General features: G+C 43.6%; 1 protein-coding gene and 1 long non-coding RNA gene across 3 annotated transcripts in view; both read left to right on the forward strand.

The window, feature by feature from the left end:
• LOC134289574 (uncharacterized) overlaps positions 1-18640 on the forward strand; it is a 110832-nt gene extending 92192 nt beyond the window's left edge. Inside the window, exon 3 of the long non-coding RNA XR_009998563.1 lies at positions 18454-18640. This is a non-coding gene — a long non-coding RNA (uncharacterized LOC134289574). The remainder of the gene's footprint in view (positions 1-18453) is intronic.
• On the forward strand, positions 13029-14721 carry LOC134291108 (uncharacterized). 2 transcript variants are annotated; one of them, XM_062858426.1, is made up of 3 exons: positions 13029-14438; positions 14506-14569; positions 14635-14721. In XM_062858426.1, exon 1 carries the CDS (start codon positions 13029-13031, stop codon positions 14196-14198), a length of 1170 nt encoding a protein of 389 aa, XP_062714410.1. In that variant the 3' UTR covers positions 14199-14438; positions 14506-14569; positions 14635-14721. The 2 variants fall into 2 exon arrangements, with proteins under 2 accessions (XP_062714410.1, XP_062714409.1); XM_062858425.1 differs by having other exon boundaries at positions 13029-14569.
• Positions 18641-24081: the final 5441 nt, after the last annotated feature.

Consider the following 24081-nt stretch of genomic DNA (forward strand, 5'->3'; position numbering starts at 1 on the left):
TCATGGTTCATTCGCCTTCTCCAATTCCCGTCTTCATTTCACCGAAAGTGGAACGCAACGCCTTTCGTTCGAAAACTCCAAGAGTGCGTTGGTCCTCTGCACGTAGAGTCCATGCTTCGTTCCCATAGAGGACTACCGGTCTAATCAGCGTTTTGTAGATAGTTCACTTCAGGTGTCTTTGTTTGATCCTAAAGTTCTGCGGAGTCCAAAGTGAGCTCGATTTCCTGCCACAATGCGTCTCTGAATTTCTCTGCTGGTGTCGTTGTCGGTGGTCACCAGTGAGCCCAAGTACATGAATTCTTCAACCGCCTCGATTTCATCACCGTCGATAGAAAATTCGGGGTGGCGGGCGAGATGAATCTTCCCTGGAGCCCTTTGTCATCGTGTACTTTGTCTTCGGCATATTAATAGCTAATCCGATTCGTCTGGCTTCATTCTTTAGTCGGACGTACGTTTCCGCCATCATCTCAAATTTGCGAGCTATAATATTAATTTCATCAGCGAAACCAAGCAGCTGAACGAACTTTGTGGAAATCGTTCCACTCGTGTTAATCCCCGCTCTCCTTATTACACCCTCTAAAGCAATGTTGAACGGGTAGCACGAAAGACCATCATCTTGCCGTAACCCTCTGCGCGATTTGAAGGGACTTCAGTGTGTTCCTGATACTCGAACTACGCACACCACTCGTTCCATCGTCGCCTTGATCTATTGTATCAGTTATCCGGGAATCGTCTCGATCAATTGTATCATACGCCGATTTGAAATCGATGAACAAGACATGTGTGGGCACCTTGGTGGGCACGTTGTATTCACGGCATTTCTGTAGCACCACGGATGGTGAACATCTGGTCCGTTGCAGCGCGTTCACCCATGAATCCAGCTTGATATTGTCCCACGAACTCTCTTGCCATCGGTAATAGACGGCGGGATAAAATTTGAGGGAGTATTTTGTAGGCAGCGCTCAGTAGTGTGATCGCGCGATAGTTCCCGCAATCCAACTTGTCGCACTTTTTGTAGATGGGACACACGATATCTTCCATTTATTCTTCCGGTAATACTTGCTCCTTCCAAATCTTGGTAATGACCCAGTGTAGTGCTCTCACCAGTGCTTCTCCACCGTATTTTAGAAGCTCGCTTGGTAGTTGATCTGCTCCAGCGGCTTTGTTGTTTTTCAATCGGCTTACCCCCTCCACAATCTCTTGGAGGTTAGGGGTTAGAAATCTTTCGTCTTGCGTACGTACTCCACACACTTATTTTAGAGTCACTTGTTCGGCTGTTCTATTTTCGGTAAAAGTTCGGATTACCGAAGTTCAGCACAGTTTTACCGAAGTTTAGCTAGTTTTTACCGAACGTTCGGTAAACATTACAGATGGTTCAGTAGAGTTTACCGAACGTACGGTAATTTTTTGACGAACTTCGGTAATATGGTGCTGAACATTCGGTAATCTAAACTTTTACCGAAAATAGAACAGCTGAATACGGTACTTTATTTTAAGTGTGCAAGATCTGTTACCACGCCACCTTCGATGCTTGCAACGTCGACATTGAGGTGCTCATCGTCATGCTGCCGCCAAGGTTGCGACCATTCATTTGCAAAGATTTACATTCATTTGCTATTATCTCAGTTCAGAAGCATGCTATCGAGAAACAATGTATGGATGAATTTAACCTTGTAGTTTTATCTGAAAGTTTGCCGAATATCATTGGGGTCGCAAACGTATACCGAAGTCGTGAGCGAGCTGTGAAGGCAACTCTCAACGCGGTGAATGTAAATTACATTCACGCTGTGGAAAGTTGCCTTCACAGCTAGCTCACGACTTTGGTATACGTTTGCGACCCCAATGTTATTCGGCAAACTTTTAGAAAAAATTACAAGGTTAAATTAATCCATATATTGTTTTTCGATAGCATACTTCTGAACTGAGGTAATAGCAAATGAATGTAAATCTTTGCAAATGAATGGTCGCAACCTTGGCTGCCGCCACCTCTGGACCACCTCAGGCTCGCTCGTGTCGCACATGTCGCTCGCACATGTCGGCTTGTGGCACAAAGCCTCTGCGCGAGCGGTTCAGCTTCTCATAGAACTTCTGTGTGTCCTTAGCGCGGTACAGCTCTTCCATCGCTTCGCGATCTCGTTCTTTCTGCTGGCGCTTCTTCCTCTGGACGACTCAGTTCTGCCTGTTCCGCGCCTGTGTATAACGTGCCTTATTCGCCCCGTACGGTGTTGCAGCATTCTCGCCCATGCTGCATTCTTCTCGGTTTTCAACTGTTCACATACGCCGTCGTACCAGTCGTTTCTGTGATTTGGAGTCGCGAAGCCTAGTGCTGTAGCTGTGGTACTACCTATGGCGGATCGGATGTCCCTCCAGCCAATATTCAAGTGTAGCTGCGCCAAGCTGCTCTTCCGTTGGTAGGGCCCCTGCTTGCTGGTGCGCGTAGTCTTGAGTCACTTCTACGTTACGCAGCTGCTCGATGTTGAGCCGCGGCGTTCGGCTTCGACGCGTGGCACAATGGGAAAAAATAGGTATAAAACGCGAATAAATTTAATATCTCTGCTCGGAGTGGACGGATTCAAATATTTTTTTGACACAAACTGCAAAAACCTTTACAGTTTTAGATAAGGAGGGTGTCACTCGCCGCACGATGCTGGTAATTAGTGTATTGGGCCTGTTTTACCCCACTTTCTCTCTTTTTCACCTTATTCAAAAAAATCCTGGAGGGTAAAATAAGTGATTTTTTTAATTCGTGTATGTGTAAAAACTTCTGTAGTATCCAATGGAGCTGGTTTGGCTCACCGCATGGCCCTAAAAATTGAAATATCTTCAAATAACCCCGATATCCCCTATTTCATCAAATTTTCAGATACATCTCCGTCCGAAGTGAACCACAGTTTATAAGAGCAGGATCATCCTTATGTCAAATTACCGATACTGTGAAAGTTTTGACACAAATACAAGTTAAATAAGTCATTTATTTTGCAAGCCACTCGGGAACAGATAAAGATTTTCACAGACAAGTGTAAGAGAGAGCGCGGGGTAAATCGAGCTCAATACACTGATTTCCAGCATCGTGCGGCGAATGACACCCTCCTCTTCTGAAACTATAGAGATTTTTGCAGTTTGTGTCAAAAATTCATTCGAATCCATCCACTCCGAGCAGAGATATTGAATTTATTCGCGTTTTATAACTATTTTTTCTTTATTCGCGTTTTATAACTATTTTTTCCCACTGTGCGTGGTGATAACTTTCGAAAGTTGTGAGCGCATGCATACAGCAACTAAGTAGTGCTCCGAATCTATATTCGCACTGCAGTATTTGCGGACATTGGTTATATCCGAGAAGAATTTACCGTCGATTAGAACGTGGTCGATTTGGTTTTCTTTTTGATGGTCGGGTGATCTCCAGGTGGATTTGTGGATATCTTAATGGGAATAAGGTGCTTCGGACTACCATACCAAGGGAGGCTGCAAAGTTTACGCATCGCAGGTTGTTATCATTCGATACGGCGTGCAGGCTGTTTAGCCCGATTACCTGTCTGTACATTTCCTCGCTTGCTATCTGCGTGTTCATGTCGCCGACAACGATTTTCACGTCACGCGGCGAGCAACCTTCATATGTTTGCTCTAACTGCGCGTAGAACGCTTCTTTCTCATCATCAGGTCTCCCTTCATGTGGGCAGTGCACGTTGATGATGCTGTAGTTGAAGAACTCTCTACATGCACATCCTTGCGTTGGACGGCTACCATCCGATCACACGTTGTCGCATCTTGCCCAACATTATTTATCCTTTTCCCAGTTCATTGGTGGTGCCACAGCTTTGGTAGAAGGTAGCCGCTCGATGCTCGCTTTACCACACTTTCTGTCCAGTCCAACAAAATTCCTGCATCGCCACGATGTCGAATTTGCGGGGATGTAGTTCGTCGTAAATTATCCTGTCACATACTGCGAAACCTTCATTTCATTCATTTATTTAGTTAACATCAAATTCATGATAATATTGAATCAACAATTTGCCGCCATAATACTCGATTTGCAGCTGCAGCTCTCCAACGTCGGTCACGCCCAACACTCGCCAGATCACGCTCCACCTGGTCCGCCCATCGTGCTCTCTGCGCTCCACGCCTTCTTGGTCCAACCGGATGGTTAGCAAACACCAACCTTGCAGGGTTGTTGTCCGGCATTCTTTCAACATGCCCTGCCCATCGTATCCTTCCGGCTTTGGCCACTTTCTGGATGCTGGGTTCGCCGTAAAGTGCAGCGAGCTCGTGGTTCATCCTTCTCCGCCACACACCGTTCTCCTGCACGCCGCCGAAGATCGTCCTTAGCACCCGTCGCTCGAAAACTCCGAGTACTTGCAGGTCTTCCTCGAGCATCGTCCATGTCTCGTGTCCGTAGAGAACCACCGGTCTTATTAACGTCTTGTACATGGTACATTTGGTGCGGGGGTGAATCTTTTGACGTAGGACTACGTCTCTGTTTTCTATACCCGGTGTCATTTCAAAATTTATGAAACCAAGAGCGTTACGTTTGAGTGAAAGATTTTAAACGCTCACAGTACCTTTCCCACTGAACGAAATGATAAACAAATCCCGTTATCCGAGAGATGAAACTCCCGCGTTCAATTTGTAATATTCGGTGAACCTGAAAATCATTGATAAATAGTTGAAAAGTTGTTTTAAAGTTAGACATTGAAATCGCTGAAATCTATAAATATGGGTAGCGGACAAATTTTCTCGTTCAGTATACCAACGCTCTCTGATTGGTGCGCATCGTGGGGGCAACTACGATGCAGGAAGGAATGCGATCATGCGAGAGCTGATCGTCAGTTCCATTTCGACCACCGTCGAGGTGACACCTCGAGCTGGGCAGCGGCACATCGACTCAGCGACGACACTTGGCTATCGTACTGATAGCACCAGGAATCTCATTCACAACAGCAAGCGGCGGGCCAGTTTTCGACTGCGTCTAGCGTTGAGCGCGGAGAAAATCAACACGAATTGCGTGGCATTGTAAATTCATCAAAATCGTCCATTATTCAAACGGTTCTTTTCAGGACTATCGAAAAAGATTTCTCAAGAGTTAATTGGATGAATTTCCACCCTCGATCGAGAAAGGTGAACCTAGTGCAAAGCAAGGACAGAGCGGCGTTTCTCAGCAAAAGCAAAGCCGGTCATTAATCGCATGCACGGCAGCAAGCGGCGGGCCAGTTTTCGGTGGCGTTCAGCATTTAGTGCGGAGAAAACAAACACGCATAGTGGCATAGTGAATTCATTTAATTTTCCTCCTAATTTAAGGACCATCGAAAATGATTTTTCAAGAGCTGTGAATCGGATAATTCCATTCCAACGAACGGGAAAAGTGTAGTACAACCGAAAAGTGATTGATTTTGAATGCTTGGTGACTCAGCCAGCAACAATTATGACGTCTAATTGTTCCACCCGGACTTTGGCAACGCATTATCATATCCGGACCATTTTGCGTGAAAAATGTTTCAATTCTAACATTTTCCAAATTAAAATGATCTAAATCATCTAATATTTTGGTTACATTATCCGTTCAATGGAAATTTTCTCATTTCTCGGTTGATTTATCGTTTGATGCATCTGGAGCATAAGGGGCGGGTCATGCAAACGAAATTAACTGAAAAGCCAGCCGAATGGGAGGAGCTTCATCTGCCAATCTAGGGGTATAAAAGCAGTGTTCTCTGTTTTCTTTCGTCATTTTCGTTGGATCAGTCAAGGAGGTTGGAGGTGGATGTCACCTCCAGCAAGGCAGCAGCACAACAACCCAGCGACTACTCTCGGATATCGTGCTGATGATAGCACTTGGAATCGCATCCATGGCAGCGGCGGTGGGCCAATTTTCGACGGCGTCCAGCATTCTCCGCACTCCGCAGCGAAAACCAACATGCATTGCATGGCATGGTGAATGCATCAAAATCGTCCATTATTCAAACCGGTCCTTTTCAGGACCATCGAAAATGATTCCTCAAGAGTTAATTGGATAATTTCCAACATCGATCGAGATGTAGTGCAACCAAAAAGCAAAAGACAGAGCATCGTTGCCAGCAATAGTGAAACTGGTCATTATTGTAATCCACGGCGGTCCAGTTTTCGGTGGCGTTTATCATTCAGCACGGAGAAAACCAACACGCATTGCGTGACATGGTGAATTCATGCCATTTCGTTCCTAAAATCGTCAATTAATCAAACGGTCTTGTTCAGGACCACCGTTAATTATTCCTTAAGAGTTTGTGAATCTGCTAATTTCATTCCATCGAACGAGAAAAGTGTGGTGCAATTGAGAAGTGAAAGATTGAATACTTGGTGGCCCAGCAATAATGATGAAACCGGTCACTAATGGCCTAATGGTTCCACCCGGAATTTAACAACGCATTATTCTATCCGAACTATTTTGCGTGAAACATTGTTTAATTAAAATTAAGTTTAAACATTTTTCGAAAATGTTCGAAGGTGAATATATGACGAAGCCACACCTAGAATTTTCTAGAGCACAAATCTGAAGAACCGAATGTCGGTTTGCGCTTAAAAGTTGATCGTTTGGTTACCCGCTGGTGGTTTGCTCATTTCTCGGTTGGTTAGTTGCTTGATGCGTCTGGAGCATTCGGGGCGGGTCATGCAAACGAAATAAACTGGAAAGCCAGCCAAATGGGAGGAGCCTAATCTACTAATCAAGGGGAATAAAAGCAGTGACCTCTGTTTTCTTCCGTCATTTTCGTTGAATCAGTCAAAGGGAATGGATGTCACCTCCGCAGCTGCGCACCAATCCTGCGATGACTCTCGGCTATTTAGCTGATAGAACCAGGAATCTCTAGAATCTGGAACCAGGAATCTCAGGCTATATGGAACAGGGCCCATATAGCCGAGGCGGTAAACGCACGGGTATTCAGCATGACCATGCTGAGGGTAACGGGTTCGATTCCCGGTCGGTCCAGGATCTTTTTGTAAAGGAAATTTCCTTGACTTCCTTGGGCATAGAGTATCTTCGTGCCTGCCATACGATATGCACATGCAAAATGGTCATTGGCAGAGGAAGCTCTCAATTAATTACTTTGGAAGTGCTCATAGAACACTAAGCTGAGAAGCAGGCTTTGTCCCAGTGAGGACGTTACGCCAAGAAGAAGAAGAAGAAGAACCAGGAATATCATCCACGGCAGTAAGCGATGGCAGTTTTCGATGGCTTCCAGCATTCAGTGCGGATAATTTTCAATTGTCTTGCCGAAATCTCTTGTTATTTAAAAGGTTCTTTTCAGGACCAGTGAAAATTATTCCTCCAGAGTTATGAATCGGATAATTAAAAGCGACAGACTGAAAACTTAGCAACAGCATAGCCGGCCTCTAATTGTTGTTCGCGTAACTATACAACGTATTGTTGAATCTAGCAATTGAGTTGTGTCAAATACACATGGCTACGGTGGCTCCATCTGTTAATTTCATAGCGGCAATTTTAGTTATTTTAATGATTGTTGCGATCGCAATATGATGTTTGGGAAGCTATGGCTTAACGCCTTTCAATATTATAATCATTCTTTCCTTTCGACGAAAATTCTTTCAAACTACGGTTGAACATTTATCTTCAAAATAAAATAATACTCAACCCTCAAGTGATGGCCAACCGCGCGAGTTACGGAAGGTTTAACTAATTAACATCTTATGAATGCGTTCAGTGAAATGGATCACATAGGTAACAACTTTAATCAACACATCACTCCGCCGATTTGAATTTTGCCAGCATACATTGTGTAGGCCTTTTATCGTCGGTTTCCTGCAATAGGGGCACAACTCAAAAAATGTGAATTTTCAGAATAAGCGTTTGAAAATTGGCAATCATGAAGCACCTCCTGCAAATTCACTTATTTCTCTCATCATTTGACAAAAGTAAACAAATTTTGATTGTTGTATCATTGAAAGGGGCTGAAGGACTATCTGTTTCATGAATTTTTGACAACTATTTTTCAACGACTATTGAAAAAATTGACTGATTTTGAGTTGTGCCCTTACTGCGGAAAATTGGTGAAAATGCCCAAATCTCGCGTTTCTCATCGAATTTTGGAACGGGTCTTTGTGAGATGAAATTTTACATAGTTTTTCATCATTTGCCATCAAAATCTCAAAAATGACATATTTTGAGTTGTGCCCCTATTGCAGGAAACCGACGTTATGTGATAAATTCGTTATGCATTTATTTACGAAGGTCGGACAACAATGACACGAAAAATCAGCTGATTTAAGACTTCAAATTAAAGGGCCCATTTCAATATATAAAAGTCGGAACCTCATTCCAGCCTTTGTCCTACGTCAACAATGCGGTTATGTCTCAGACATTACCCACCCCTAGTTTTTTGATCGCAGTTTCTTCTGGAGCCCATAGTAGGCACGACTTCCACTGATGATGCGCCTTCGTATTTCACGGCTCACGTTATTGTCAGCCGTTAGCAAGGAACCGAGGTAGATGAATTCTTCTACCACCTCGAAAGTATCCCCGTCTATCGTAACATTGCTGCCAAGGCTTGTCCTGTCTCGCTCAGTCCCACCTACCAGCATGTACTTTGTCTTAGCCGCATTCACCACCAGTCCGACCTTTGCTGCTTCACGTTTCAGGCGGGTGTACTGTTCTGCCACCGTTCCAAATGTTCTAGCAATAATATACATGTCATCCGCAAAACAGACAAATTGGCTGGATTTCGTGAAGATCGTACCCCGGCTGTTGAGCCCGGCTCGTCGCATAACACCTTCCAGGGCGATGTTGAATAGTAGGCAGGAAAGTCCATCACCTTGTCGTAGTCTCCGTCGAGATTCAAATGAACTGGATAGTTCACCCGAAATCCTTACGCTGTTCTGCACACCGTCCATCGTTGCTCTTATCAGTCTAGTCAGCTTCCCGGGAAAGCTGTTCTCGTCCATAATTTTCCATAGCTCTGTGCGGTCGATACTGTCGTATGCCGCTTTGAAGTCGATGAACAGGTGATGCGTTGGTACCTGGTATTCACGGCATTTCCGGATTTGCCGTACGGTGAAGATCTGGTCCGTTGTCGACCGGCCGTCGATGAAACCGGCTTGGTAACTTCCCACGAACTCATTTACTTTAGGTGAAAGACGACGGAAGATGATCTGGGATAGCACTTTGTGGGCGGCATTCAAAATGGTGATCGCTCGAAAGTTCTCACACATTAGCTTGTCGCCTTTCTTGTGGATGGGACAGATTATCCCTTCCTTCCACTCCTCCGGTAGCTGTTCGGTTTCCCAGATCTTGACTACTAATTGGTGCAGACTTTTCCGGGCCCATCTTGATGAGTTCTGCTGCGATACCGTCCTTACCAGCCGCTTTGTTGTTTTTGAGCTGGTGGATGGCATCCTTAACTTCCCTCAGCGTGGGAGTTGGTTCGTTCCGGTCCTCTGCTGCACTAACATAGTCATTTCCTCCGCTGCCTTGGTCCTCCGTGCCTACATTCTCTTCGCCATTCAGGTGCTCGTCGAAGTGCTGCTTCCACCTTTCGATCACCTCACGTTTGTCCGTCAGGAGGCTCCCGTCCTTATCCCTGCAGATTTCGGCTTGCGGCACGTAGCCTTTGCGGGATGCGTTGAGCTTCTGGTAGAATTTGCGTGTTTCCTGTGAACGGCAGTTCTATTTCCTCGCACTCCGCTTCTTCCAGGCGGCGCTTTTTCTCCCGGAAGAGACAGGTCTGCTGCTTCCGCGTCTGTCTGTATCGCTCCACATTCTGTCGGGTTCCATGCTGCAGCATTACCGCCCGCGCTGCATCCTTCTCCTCCAGAACCGCTCTGCACTCCTCGTCGAACCAATCGTTTCGTCGACTCCGTTCTACGTACTCGATAGTGCTCTCGGCTGCGTTGTTGATGGCTGCTTTGATTGTACTCCAGCAGTCCTGTAGAGGGGCCACATCGAGCACACCCTCGTCCGGCAACGCTGCCTCGAGATTCTGCGCGTATGCGGTGGCGACATTCGGTTGCTTCAGTCGCTCTAGATCGTACCAGGGCGGCCGCCGGTAATGTACGTTGTTAATAACGGAGAGTTTTGGGCGCAGTTTAACCATCACCAGGTAGTGATCGGAGTCGATATTAGCGCCACGATAGGTCCTGACGTCGATAATGTCGGAGAAGTGTCGTCCATCAATCAGAACGTGGTCGATTTGCGATTCCGTTTGTTGTGGTGATCTCCAGGTGTAACGATACGGGAGGCTGTGCTGGAAAAAGGTGCTACGAATGGCCATTTTCTTGGAGGCGGCGAAATCGATGAGGCGTAGGCCATTTTCGTTCGTCAGCTGGTGGGCGCTGAACTTTCCAATCGTCGGTCTGAATTCCTCCTCCTGGCCTACCTGAGCGTTTAGATCCCCTATGATGATCTTGGACGTCGTGGTTTGGGCAGCAGTCGTACTCGCGTTCGAGCTGCGCGTAAAATGCGTCTTTGTCATCATCAGTGCTTCCGGAGTGAGGGCTGTGCACGTTTATTATGCTAATGTTGAAGAATCGGCCCTTGATCCTCAACCTGCACATTCTTTCGTCGATCGGCCACCAACCGATCACGCGCCTCTGCATGTCGCCCATCACTATAAAAGTTGTTCCCAGCTCACGTGTGTTGCCGCAACTCTGGTAGATGGTATGATTACCTCTAAACGTTCACACCATAGATCCTGTCCAACACACCTCCTGCAGCGCTACGATTCCGAACCCACGGTCCTTCAGTATATCTATTTTCGACTGTCGAATTTTACTCTCGGAGGATGGCTTGCCAGTCTTGACAAAAATAAAAATACTGCTATTTTATCTTGTCCGACGTTTCGGTCCGTTTGGGACCTTCTTCTGGGACTCTAAAAGATTATTTATTAAATCAATTAGACAAAATTACAAAAATTTTAAACTTTTCAATTTTTACCGAATTTTACAGATTTTTCGTCCAGTGTGGTTCTGTGGAACGTGTAAATGTCGGTTCAGAATTTCTGTTTTAAAAAACGCAAATTTGAAAAACTTAATATTTCCTCACTGCAAAACTCTCCGTGTACTTACTCCCTCGCCAAAACGGACGGTGTCGGTGTAAGCCTAACCGTGGAAAAGCTCTTGTTTAAGCTGAGCTGGAATCTGGTACCCGGCACTTGATCTAGCACCATTGCTTTTTGGCTCTTTTCTGATTCCTATTCCAGAGTGTGTGTGAGATCTTTAGTGTTTTGGTGTGAGTAAATAAAACGTTTCCCGATCGTGAGTGTGTATGTGTGTGTGTTTACAATCAATTTTTCATGTTTGTTTTGATCAGGCATTTCGTGTTCTTCGGTTTTGCTGAAAATTATTCATCCAATGCAAAACCCCTGCATAAGCGATGTGAAGGTTGTCCGTGTCCGTCCGTTTGTTTATTGTGTTTGAAGTGTTGTTTATGTTGCAGCTCTCCAGGATCGGCAAATTTCTTCCTTTGTGTGTAGTGTCCAAAATCCTGGCTTCACCGAGCTTGAACGTATGATTCTTCAAGGCTGCGTGATTTACGAGCGCCGTTGTTTCCATTATTGCCTGGATAGCAGCATCTTCGGTTGTGTGACCATCATTCTGTAGTGTTTGTAGTTTTGTCATGTTCGATTTGTGTTTTGATAGTCGTGCCTTGAGCTTCTGAGTAGTCATACCGATATAGCAAGCATCGCAGTCGGCACAGTCCACCTGATAGATAACATTGTGACGGTCTTCTATCGGTGTACGATCTTTTACTGTTGGAAGTAGCGAGCCAATGTTTTTGTGCTGCTTGCTTGCTATATGTGCATTTGGGAATTCCCGACGCAATGTTTTTGTTATTGTTTGTGTTAGACCGTGTATGTTTGTGAGTGAGTAGTATGTTTTTGTTGGTTCTTCCTGATCATTTTCGTTGCTACTCACTTCCATAGCTGTTCCAAAATGTCGTCGGGAAGGATTGTTTCCAGCACACATTCAAAACTCCTTCAAATGCGTTTCTGAGCTCCTGGAAGAGCGGAGTCCGTATCTCTCAAAACTGGAGAGAGATATCGCCAGATTCAAAAAGTCCGTTTTGAACACTGAGGTTCAACACACCTTCTTCAAGCTCACAACTTATCATCGACAAATCGGGGACCTGCGCACCAAAATTGAGCAAGCAGTACCGGGAGAGATCTCCAGAGCCTTTCTGGAGCGACAAATGACTTTTCGGAGTAAGGTTATAGCTCAAGCGCAGAAGAAAATAGAAGGAAAGTTTCTAGCACTGGTCAATGCCCCGAACCGGACTCGAGATGTTGAAGAACCGTCATTGAACGAGAAAGCCATTTTGAATGCCACAACCGTGGAATTACCGGCTGAAGTGGAACACCTTTTAAGCCTGGGTCCAAAACTCGCGCTTCCATTCAAAAATCTGGCAGAGGTTCCGCTGTACCACTTCATAGCGGATGTGGAGTCCATCATTAAGAGCAGCAATGACACAGCAATACAGGAACATACACGATGTGCCGTAGCAAATCAAATCCAAAACTACCTGCACAGGATGCAAAATGGAAACACCGGAGATCCGAAGGCGAAATTCTACCACAACGCAGAAAAACGCACCAAGGACTTTCTCAAAGCACACCCTGGAATCATCGTGGTGAATTCGGACAAAGGCAACAGGACAGTGGTGATGGAGCGGGAGGACTACACGTCAAAGATGAAAAGTCTTCTGGAGGATAGTAAAACGTACCGACGGGTAACAAAAGACCTGACGAACGTGTTCCAGAACCGGAACAACAACATCGTGAAACGACTCCAGGATCTCAAACTGGTGGACCCGTATCACGCATCGAGGCTGAAGACTTACCGAGCAGTATGTCCTTAAATCTATGGCTTGCCCAAGGCACACAAACCGGGCCTACCACTGAGACCTGTTGTACCGTGCATGACCGCACCGACGTACGAACTCTCCAAATTCGTCGCGAAGGTGTTACAGAACTCTATCGTCAGCAAGTACAACATCAAGGATTCCTACTCCTTCTGCGATTACGTCAATTCGATCGATAGATGCCAGCTATTTCATGTTCGAAAGAGCGTACTACCAGCAAATCTTCGGTACCGCAATGGGAAACCCACTTTCGCCGATTATTGCGGAGTACGTGATGGAAGACCTTCTCGATAATGCCGTTGCCGCCAACACGGTCGTGATTCCGTTCCTGAAAAAATACGTTGATGACCTGTTTCTAGCACTTCCACTCGAAAATGTTGAAGACGTTGAGATCTTCAATCAACAAAACGAACACATTCAGTTCACCGTCGAAAGGGAGGAAAACAGCAGACTACCGTTCCTCGATATGCTGCTGGTACGCCAAGAAAACCACACAATAAAAACGGAATGGTACAGGAAGGCAATTGCGTCGGGTAGGTTCCTGAACTACCACTCAGGACATCCAATAAGCATGAAGATGAACGTCGCCTTCAATTTTGCAAAACGGGTGCTCCGGTTCTCGACAAACATCAGCCTGAAACAAGCAAAAACGATAATTTTCGGGCTTCTGAGGTTGAATGACTACCCTTCAAACATCATCAACCGAGTAATACATCGCGCAAGTGGAAATCCGACCAATGGAACAGCTATGGAAGTGAGTAGCAACGAAAATGATCAGGAAGAACCAACAAAAACATACTACTCACTCACAAACATACACGGTCTAACACAAACAATAACAAAAACATTGCGTCGGGAATTCCCAAATGCACATATAGCAAGCAAGCAGCGCAAAAACATTGGCTCGCTACTTCCAACAGTAAAAGATCGTACACCGATAGAAGACCGTCACAATGTTATCTATCAGGTGGACTGTGCCGACTGCGATGCTTGCTATATCGGTATGACTACTCAGAAGCTCAAGGCACGACTATCAAAACACAAATCGAACATGACAAAACTACAAACACTACAGAATGATGGTCACACAACCGAAGATGCTGCTATCCAGGCAATAATGGAAACAACGGCGCTCGTAAATCACGCAGCCTTGAAGAATCATACGTTCAAGCTCGGTGAAGCCAGGATTTTGGACACTACACACAAAGGAAGAAATTTGCCGATCCTGGAGAGCTGCCACATAAACAACACTTCAAACACAATAAACAAACGGACGGACACGGACAACCTTCACATCGCTTATGCAGGGGTTTTGCATTGGATGAATAATTTTCAGCAAAACCGAAGAACACGAAATGCCTGATCAAAACAAACATGAAAAATTGATTGTAAACACACACACATACACACTCACGATCGGGAAACGTTTTATTTACTCACACCAAAACACTAAAGATCTCACACACACTCTGGAATAGGAATCAGAAAAGAGCCAAAAAGCAATGGTGCTAGATCAAGTGCCGGGTACCAGATTCCAGCTCAGCTTAAATAAGAGCTTTTCCACGGTTAGGCTTACACCGACACCGTCCGTTTTGGCGAGGGAGTAAGTACACGGAGAGTTTTGCAGTGAGGAAATATTAAGTTTTTCAAATTTGCGTTTTTTAAAACAGAAACTCTGAACCGACATTTACACGTTCCACAGAACCACACTGGACGAAAAATCTGTAAAATTCGGTAAAAATTGAAAAGTTTGAAATTTTTGTAATTTTGTCTAATTGATTGAATAAATAATCTTTTAGAGTCCCAGAAGAAGGTCCCAAACGGACCGAAACGTCGGACAAGATAAAATAGCAGTATTTTTATTTTTGTCAAGACTGGCAAGCCATCCTCCGAGACTTCAGTATATCGGCGAGTATGCGGGTGCTCCCGATGAAGTTGAGAGATCTGCAGTTCCACGTACCGAGCTTCCAATCGCAAGTCCCTTTTCGTCGCTGTGGTCGTCGCCATTGGTATCGGTTCGCATTCTTCTCTTGTTGATTTTCCGGTGCTAGTCTTTTTTACGGCTGACTCGCAGGGCTTGACACCAATCCACTAACCCAGGGAGCTGGGCTTATCTTCCCGGAAGCTACGGGTTCTGCATTGGCATTTCCTCCAACTACAGTGCTAAATAGCTAGGCTCGAGCGCCAGTCTTCGCCGGGGGTGGTGTTTTCAATGGGCGCCCAGGAGATAATATTTTACCTGAGCTTCCACACCCTACTGCGAAACCTAGTGACTTGCAATTCCATGTTCTAAGTTTCCAATCGTAGTCTTTATTTCGTCGTGTGGGTCTTTGCCGATTGCCAACACTCCTGTCTCGCCGAAGGGCTATCGTGCCAGTTCTGTTTAACGTCCCAACCAACACAGGGACGACCACGCTGATGGGGCTACCACCTTGGATCTAGCTGGGCGTGATGCAACATTTCTTACTCAGCCGCTGGATGCCAGAACAGACGCTGTTTGAGTCGCACCTCCTTGGTGAACAGACGCTCAAGTTGTACCTTCTCAATCTAGCTGAAGTCAGAAGGACAACAGGCTGCACTACCAGCTAAGCACATAACTCTCAAGGATGGGAATACTCACTTGCAAAGAGTTACACTCACTTGCTATTTCCTCAGCTCAGAAGCATGCAGTCAAAAAACGATGTATGGACGACTTTTGCCTTGTGGAGTTGTCTAAAACTTTGCCGAATAGAGTAAGGCTCGCACACGCATACCGAAGTCATGAAGGAGCTGCATGCAAGAATGTAAATTACCCTCACCTCGTGGAGAGTCGCTCTCACAGCTCTGTCATGTCTTTGGGGTTCGGACCACAAGGCAAAAGTCGTTCATACATCGTTTCTTAATTGCACGCTTCTAAGCTGAGAAAATAGCAAGTGAGTGTAACTCTTTGCAAGTGAATGTTCCCATCCCTGATAACTCTTAGCTGGCGGTCTTTGTCATCGCTTGATCCGTGGAAGCATGAGGTAGGAACTTGTGAAGGCCAGAGATATGTTGGACGCTCTCCTTATCGACTCAAAGTTTTGCAGCCCTCAATCAGCCGCCCCTAATATGGTGAACAGACGCTCTTGTGAGTCGCTTCTTGCTCGGAGAGCAGACGCTCAGGTTTGCAGAAAAAAAACCCACCCCTTTGTCTGTCACCCACGAACAAGCTTCCCACCCGGGTTGGTTACTCGATCTTTCCTAAGGTTTCTCGCGGCCCGGCCGGTGCCACATCAAGGTAGGGCTAGAGGAGTTTCTGGGAAGATGCTAATTACCTCAATGGGGTCTGTATTACGCGTTATCCTTTAGTTCATTCACCGTTGCTAAATTTTCCACTGTCGATCAGTGTAATGAACAAAATAAATATGGGTCAAGTTTAACCCACGAGCGATCGCGCTGTTGTATTTTGTACAACACGTTGAAAAAATCTCGCTTTTTGTACTCAGCATTAGCGTGGTGCTGACGCAGGTAGTCAACCGCGCGAGTTACGGAAGGTTAAGTTCTTCGTGAATTCCAAAGCCACGCGAAATATTCGAAGTCACTTAATCTACGTCGGCTCAGTCAACACCTAAACGGTATCTTTCAAACTGTCCAAAGCGATTCCATTTGCCGCTCGACAAACTTCTCCGACAATCATCATTTACCGGACCGGAGGGGATGAGCTGGCCTCATCATCCATCTCCAAACATCCCAGCCGTGAAACCGCGCGCGCGTCGCTGCTGCTCGGCGGAGCGTCAATCAACTTTTCTATAAACACCATCAGCCAACTCCGGCCGGTACGGTAGATTTTAAATCTACATTTAAAAGGTGACCGTTTCGATGTTTCCACGCTGTGTTTGCTGCCGGCTGAGGAAGAGTATTGGATTCATTTGAAACTGCTTCGTCTGCGTTCTTGGGGGCTCGCATGAGATCTACCGCTCCGCAAGAAACGTCTGAATACATCCGACGTTGGATGGATTCACGTTTTAAAGCTACAATCAACAGGTTGAGTGTATTTCGACACTGATTTTTCATTAGGGCCTAACTGACATTTTTGAATTCTCTTCATCGATCTTCTCTTTGTGTTATAACAAAATGTACATTGAGTTTTCCAAAGATTTTTTGGTTGAAATGCGAAGAAGACGACTACATCTTGCTATAGAAACAAAAAGAATAATGATTTTGTTTGATTTGTTCAAGTTATTAGCGAAAGAGAGGGTCGACGAAGAGAAATCGATCAAGTTAGTTAGGCCCTTATGAAAAATCATTGTCGATTTACTTGTTCCATGCCCCAGCACCAACAACACCCGCTCAAGAGAGAAGCGTTTTCTCCAGTCTTCTTTGACTTTGGCTACATCGACTGGCTGACTGACTGACTGGACTGTATTTTGTCTGGCACTTTTCTTTTCGGAAACGGTTCTACACTCGGCCCGGCCGTTGCCGTAATTAAAAGCCATGGTGGTCAGCTTTATAGCATAGAGGCAAAACCAAGCTGAGCTAAGCCAAAGCGTTAACATCGGTGTGTCGGAGAATTTCTTAAAGCTCAATGGACGGTTCAGTTACGTTGCAATGATGCTGGTGGGTGGCTGCTGTTGCTGGCTGGGGGAGTTGTATACGGCTCCTTCTTCGTAATATAATGAGACTGTAAACATCTATTTTGATTTGATGTTTTCTGCTTTCATCCTACACGCAGAAAAATTACGCTTGTTTAAAACAATAAAACGCAAGGTTGATTTTTAAACTGAGAATTTACTTATTCCAAATTTATATTATATTGTTTTTATTTAGAGTTTATCGGTAAAAACAACTAATTACCATCATTTCATATAACGTTAAAAAGTTCATTTGTTTCTACAAAATGGGGACCATAAACATGACCCGAAAGCACTCACACATCTTTAAAATTCTTACCCCAGCATCGCCACAACGAAGAAGGTTTAACAAATCCATCACGCCAATTTCCAAGTGCAGTTTTAGCCGTGATGGATAACGCGCAGGTACTCACGACAGCTCCACAAAAAGTTGGTCGGTTTCGCCTATTTTGTCTTTTTTTAGTCGTTCTCCTTCCCATCCGCTCGCCGACGGTCCAAAAATAGATTTCCGAGCTGCCTCAGTTGCTACCGTCACCAACACAATCACATTCCGGCTTTGTTAATTGCAAAAGAGCAGTTGTTCAAAACAATCCATTATTTTATGTTGAAAATACCAAACTTCTGTTTGTTTTAACAAACTGTCAAAAATTTCGTCAAATGAAAATATTTGTATTATAAAACAATGAAACAGTTCAGTTTGAACTAGAAATCAGTTTGTCGCTATAGTAAACTGAAAAATCGATTGATTTGAACTAGAATTTATTTGTATTTAAAATTTATTTCTCTGCGTGCAGCACTGACTAGGATTGTTTGTTGAGGCTCGCGGAGGGTCCACACCAAAGCGGTTGTAGTCATCATTACGTGGATATCATGGACGAAGAATGAGGTGTTCTCGTTGACAACATGATTTTGGCGTGAAATAGTTGAGTTTTTTTTGTGTTATCTTGATGCATACTGTGTTTTATGTTAATGTTGCTCTTGTTGATATTTCACACACTTTTTAACGAATTATTTTCATTTTTTTTGCAGGTATGCAAATACGTGACGTCTCATAAAAACAATGATATTTCGAGGATGATAGGCAAGGTATTTAACATTATAGAACCTGCTGAAGGAAGCCGTGTTATTTTTGGTATCTATTCTTCATTTTCTTTTTATCTACTGGCCTTTGTAATTCAAAAACCCAAATTTCGATTTTCATTGCTGTTGGAAATTTCCAAGTTGATTTTCAATTTTTTTTTATATGTATAGTCAGCTAAATCAGTATATTATTGTAGTGTGTGTTAAGATGGAAAAATAAGGGTCTAAAAAGCTATGTTGAAAAAAAAAACATTGGTTTTTTGAAAATAGTGGAATTATGATTTTGAAATTTCCTCGACGCGCATAAATTGTGAAGACATTCTCTTTGGAAAAAAAGTAGGAACTGCCAAAGTCTATGAGACAATTTGTAGGAGATTTTTTAGATATATCCCTGGAGAAATTCTTAGTAAAATTCTTTAGCAAATCCCAAGAAGAATTCTTGGAGAAGTTCTGGGAAAAAATCCTTTCAGAAATTTCCAAAGGAAATCCTGGGGGAACTTCTAAAGGGATTCCTGAAAGAATTTTTAAAAGAATCCATTCAGAAATTTTAGAAACCATCTCTGGATAACTTTCCTTAGGAATCCCAAAGTTTAAAGAATTCCTGAGAGAATTTCTGGAACAATCCCTGGAGCAATATCTGGAGCCTAGTCTGGAGCAATACCTAGAGGACCCACATGGATACATTTCAGCAAAATATAGCAAGACTTGGACGAATTTCAGATGGAATTTCAAGACGCATCCCTAGAGAAAACCTTAGAGGAACTTCTGGCAGAAATTTTTGAAAAAAAAAACTGAGAATTTCTGGAGGAAGGTACACAGGAATCTCAAAGAGATTTTTTCTAAACTTTTCTAAAGGAATTCCTGCAGATTTCATCCAAAGAATTTGTTTTTAAGAAATTCCTACAGAAATCGATGAGGAATCCATGAAGCAATTATTGAAGGTATGGCTGTAGAATTTCCAAAATAATTCCTAATAGATCCAGAAAGGATTTTTGAAAGGAATCACTGGAAACGATTTTGTGGAAATTACCGGTTGGAATCCAAGGAGAAAGTTTTTGTAGGAAATTCTGATGGAGTCTTGGTTGGAATGATGTAAAATTTCAGAAAGGATCTTTTCGAACCTTATAAGCAGAATACCCTCTTCGAATAAGTGTAATCAGTTTTGTATCTTTTCATTCCGCCCTCTATTGCTTATCCTTTGACCGTGTCAGTGTCAGTTATTCACTCCAAAGATTATAAGTGGTAGTTAAAATGGGCTTATCTGTAAAAGGAAAAGCATTATAGGCGATATTAAGAGGTACAAAAATGAGACCTCTTCGAGACCTCTTATCGGGTGCGAGAAAAAAATAAATATGGAAGAAAGAAAAAAATATCGAGAAAAAAATAAATATGGAATAAAAAAGAAAAAAAATATTGAAAAAACTAAAAATAAAAACAACTAGGTATTGGAAACAATACTTTTCAACTATAAAAAACTGTTGCTTGAACACATTGATTGATTTCCTATTGATAATAGAGTCATTGGTCACCATGTTTTTTCGCCTCTTCAATATTCTGGGATTTTTTAAGGGGGAGGAGTGCCATTAAAAAAATAATTTTTAACATCGTCTTACACTCATTCGAAAAAAAAAAATCATAATGAATTCCTGGAGTAATTTTAGAAGAAACACCTGAGTAAATTTCCGAGAGAACTCCTGAACGATCTTTTGCAAGAAACTCTGGGGGAAAACCCGGAAAAAAAAATCAGCAGATACCTAAGGAGTTCCTATAGCAATTTGTGGAGGGATTTCCGAAATAATATCCGCATGAATTTTTGAAAGAATCTCAAAAGAAAATGCCGTATAAAAGACAGATGAAGTTCATGAAATATTTTTTTGAAGAATACCGGAAGGAATTTGTGGTGAAACCTATTTAAGATTTTTTTTTATAGTAGTATCTTGAGAATTTTTATTTTTTTTTTGGAGAAATGTAGTAATAATTCCTGGAGCAATTTCTGTGATAATCGTTGAAGCAACCGCTGAAAAAATATTCCTGGAGCGACTCCTCATGGATTTCCTGGAAGATTCCTGAAACAATCTCTGAAGGAATTCTTACGAGAACCTGCGGAGTAACTTCCACAGGTGGAAAATAATATGAAGGAATTGCAGGAATCTTTGTAAAAAAAACCTGCAGCAATCTATGGTGCAATGTCTGTGAATATCCCTGGTGGAATTCCTGCAAAAATCTCTGACGGAATCTTTAGGGAAATCCCTGAAAGAATTCCTGGAGGAATTGCTGGAGATATCCCTAAAGGTATTTACTTTTCAGGTGTCCCTGAAGGAATTCCTGGAGGAATTGCTGGAGATGTCCCTAAAGATATTCACTGAAGAAATTTCTTATAAAAACATCTTGAACGGAATTCCTTTTACAGAGCTACTCGAACGAATCTTTGGAGGAATGTCTGCTGAAATCATTCCAGGAATCAGGACTGACAATCAAGTCCTTTTCATCACCACAACGCGAAGAAAATAAAGAAAACACAACGTTGACGATTAAGATTTTCATAATGCCTAACTTAAATAATTCATAATGATTAGATTCCTTTAAATAATTCATAATGATTAGATTCTCCCCATAGTTTGGCTTTTAGTCATATTTACTCAAGCGTCGGTAGCCGTGTGAATTGAACACGTGTTTAGTGATCCCGACGCTTATGGATCGATTTCTGTCTGCATCATTTTATGTTTTTTTTTACCCCTTTCATAAGCTTATGTTATGACATTCGTTATATCAAGTTCGTATAAATTTTATAAGGCATTCATATGGCATCCATACAATTAAGTCTGGAGCAACATTTGAAAAGGGCATACAAGCATTGGTAAACAATGTCGCTCCTGAGCTCCTCTCAGCTTATTCACAAAAACTAAGAACGTTATCAAATAGAGCAAACATCGATCTTCCGGATAACGGTGTTCATTTGCGTGGGCGGGCTGCTGTTATGCCCTGCGGAGCGAGACACAAGACCTCTTGGGCCCTTTTCAAATGTTGCTCCAGAAGTTATGACTTTTTCGTCGAGGAACGCTTTCTCGACGAAGCGAACAGACAGAACTCATACAGAACTGACAGAACAGACAGAACAGACAGAACAGACAGAACAGACAGAACAGACAGAACAGACAGAACAGACAGAACAGACAGAACAGACAGAACAGACAGAACAGACAGAACAGACAGAACAGACAGAACAGACAGAACAGACAGAACAGACAGAACAGACAGAACAGACAGAACAGACAGAACAGACAGAACAGAAGAACAGACAGAACAGACAGAACAGACAGAACAGACAGAACAGACAGAACAGACAGAACAGACAGAACAGACAGAACAGACAGAACAGACAGAACAGACAGAACAGACAGAACAGACAGAACAGACAGAACAGACAGAACAGACAGAACAGACAGAACAGACAGAACAGACAGAACAGACAGAACAGACAGAACAGACAGAACAGACAGAACAGACAGAACAGACAGAACAGACAGAACAGACAGAACAGACAGAACAGACAGAACAGACAGAACAGACAGAACAGACAGAACAGACAGAACAGACAGAACAGACAGAACAGACAGAACAGACAGAACAGACAGAACAGACAGAACAGACAGAACAGACAGAACAGACAGAACAGACAGAACAGACAGAACAGACAGAACAGACAGAACAGACAGAACAGACAGAACAGACAGAACAGACAGAACAGACAGAACAGACAGAACAGACAGAACAGACAGAACAGACAGAACAGACAGAACAGACAGAACAGACAGAACAGACAGAACAGACAGAACAGACAGAACAGACAGAACAGACAGAACAGACAGAACAGACAGAACAGACAGAACAGACAGAACAGACAGAACAGACAGAACAGACAGAACAGACAGAACAGACAGAACAGACAGAACAGACAGAACAGACAGAACAGACAGAACAGACAGAACAGACAGAACAGACAGAACAGACAGAACAGACAGAACAGACAGAACAGACAGAACAGACAGAACAGACAGAACAGACAGAACAGACAGAACAGACAGAACAGACAGAACAGACAGAACAGACAGAACAGACAGAACAGACAGAACAGACAGAACAGACAGAACAGACAGAACAGACAGAACAGACAGAACAGACAGAACAGACAGAACAGACAGAACAGACAGAACAGACAGAACAGACAGAACAGACAGAACAGACAGAACAGACAGAACAGACAGAACAGACAGAACAGACAGAACAGACAGAACAGACAGAACAGACAGAACAGACAGAACAGACAGAACAGACAGAACAGACAGAACAGACAGAACAGACAGAACAGACAGAACAGACAGAACAGACAGAACAGACAGAACAGACAGAACAGACAGAACAGACAGAACAGACAGAACAGACAGAACAGACAGAACAGACAGAACAGACAGAACAGACAGAACAGACAGAACAGACAGAACAGACAGAACAGACAGAACAGACAGAACAGACAGAACAGACAGAACAGACAGAACAGACAGAACAGACAGAACAGACAGAACAGACAGAACAGACAGAACAGACAGAACAGACAGAACAGACAGAACAGACAGAACAGACAGAACAGACAGAACAGACAGAACAGACAGAACAGACAGAACAGACAGAACAGACAGAACAGACAGAACAGACAGAACAGACAGAACAGACAGAACAGACAGAACAGACAGAACAGACAGAACAGACAGAACAGACAGAACAGACAGAACAGACAGAACAGACAGAACAGACAGAACAGACAGAACAGACAGAACAGACAGAACAGACAGAACAGACAGAACAGACAGAACAGACAGAACAGACAGAACAGACAGAACAGACAGAACAGACAGAACAGACAGAACAGACAGAACAGACAGAACAGACAGAACAGACAGAACAGACAGAACAGACAGAACAGACAGAACAGACAGAACAGACAGAACAGACAGAACAGACAGAACAGACAGAACAGACAGAACAGACAGAACAGACAGAACAGACAGAACAGACAGAACAGACAGAACAGACAGAACAGACAGAACAGACAGAACAGACAGAACAGACAGAACAGACAGAACAGACAGAACAGACAGAACAGACAGAACAGACAGAACAGACAGAACAGACAGAACAGACAGAACAGACAGAACAGACAGAACAGACAGAACAGACAGAACAGACAGAACAGACAGAACAGACAGAACAGACAGAACAGACAGAACAGACAGAACAGACAGAACAGACAGAACAGACAGAACAGACAGAACAGACAGAACAGACAGAACAGACAGAACAGACAGAACAGACAGAACAGACAGAACAGACAGAACAGACAGAACAGACAGAACAGACAGAACAGACAGAACAGACAGAACAGACAGAACAGACAGAACAGACAGAACAGACAGAACAGACAGAACAGACAGAACAGACAGAACAGACAGAACAGACAGAACAGACAGAACAGGCAGAACAGGCAGAACAGACAGAACAGACAGAACAGACAGAACAGAC

The sequence above is a fragment of the Aedes albopictus genome, chromosome 3 (genome assembly GCF_035046485.1).
Source record: "Aedes albopictus strain Foshan chromosome 3, AalbF5, whole genome shotgun sequence".
Lineage (NCBI taxonomy): Eukaryota > Metazoa > Arthropoda > Insecta > Diptera > Culicidae > Aedes > Aedes albopictus.

Coding starts and splice junctions, on each gene's coding strand:
- LOC134291108 (XM_062858425.1), top strand. CDS start 13,029: ATGTTCGAAAGAGCGTACTACCAGCAAATCTTCGGTACCGCAATGGGA.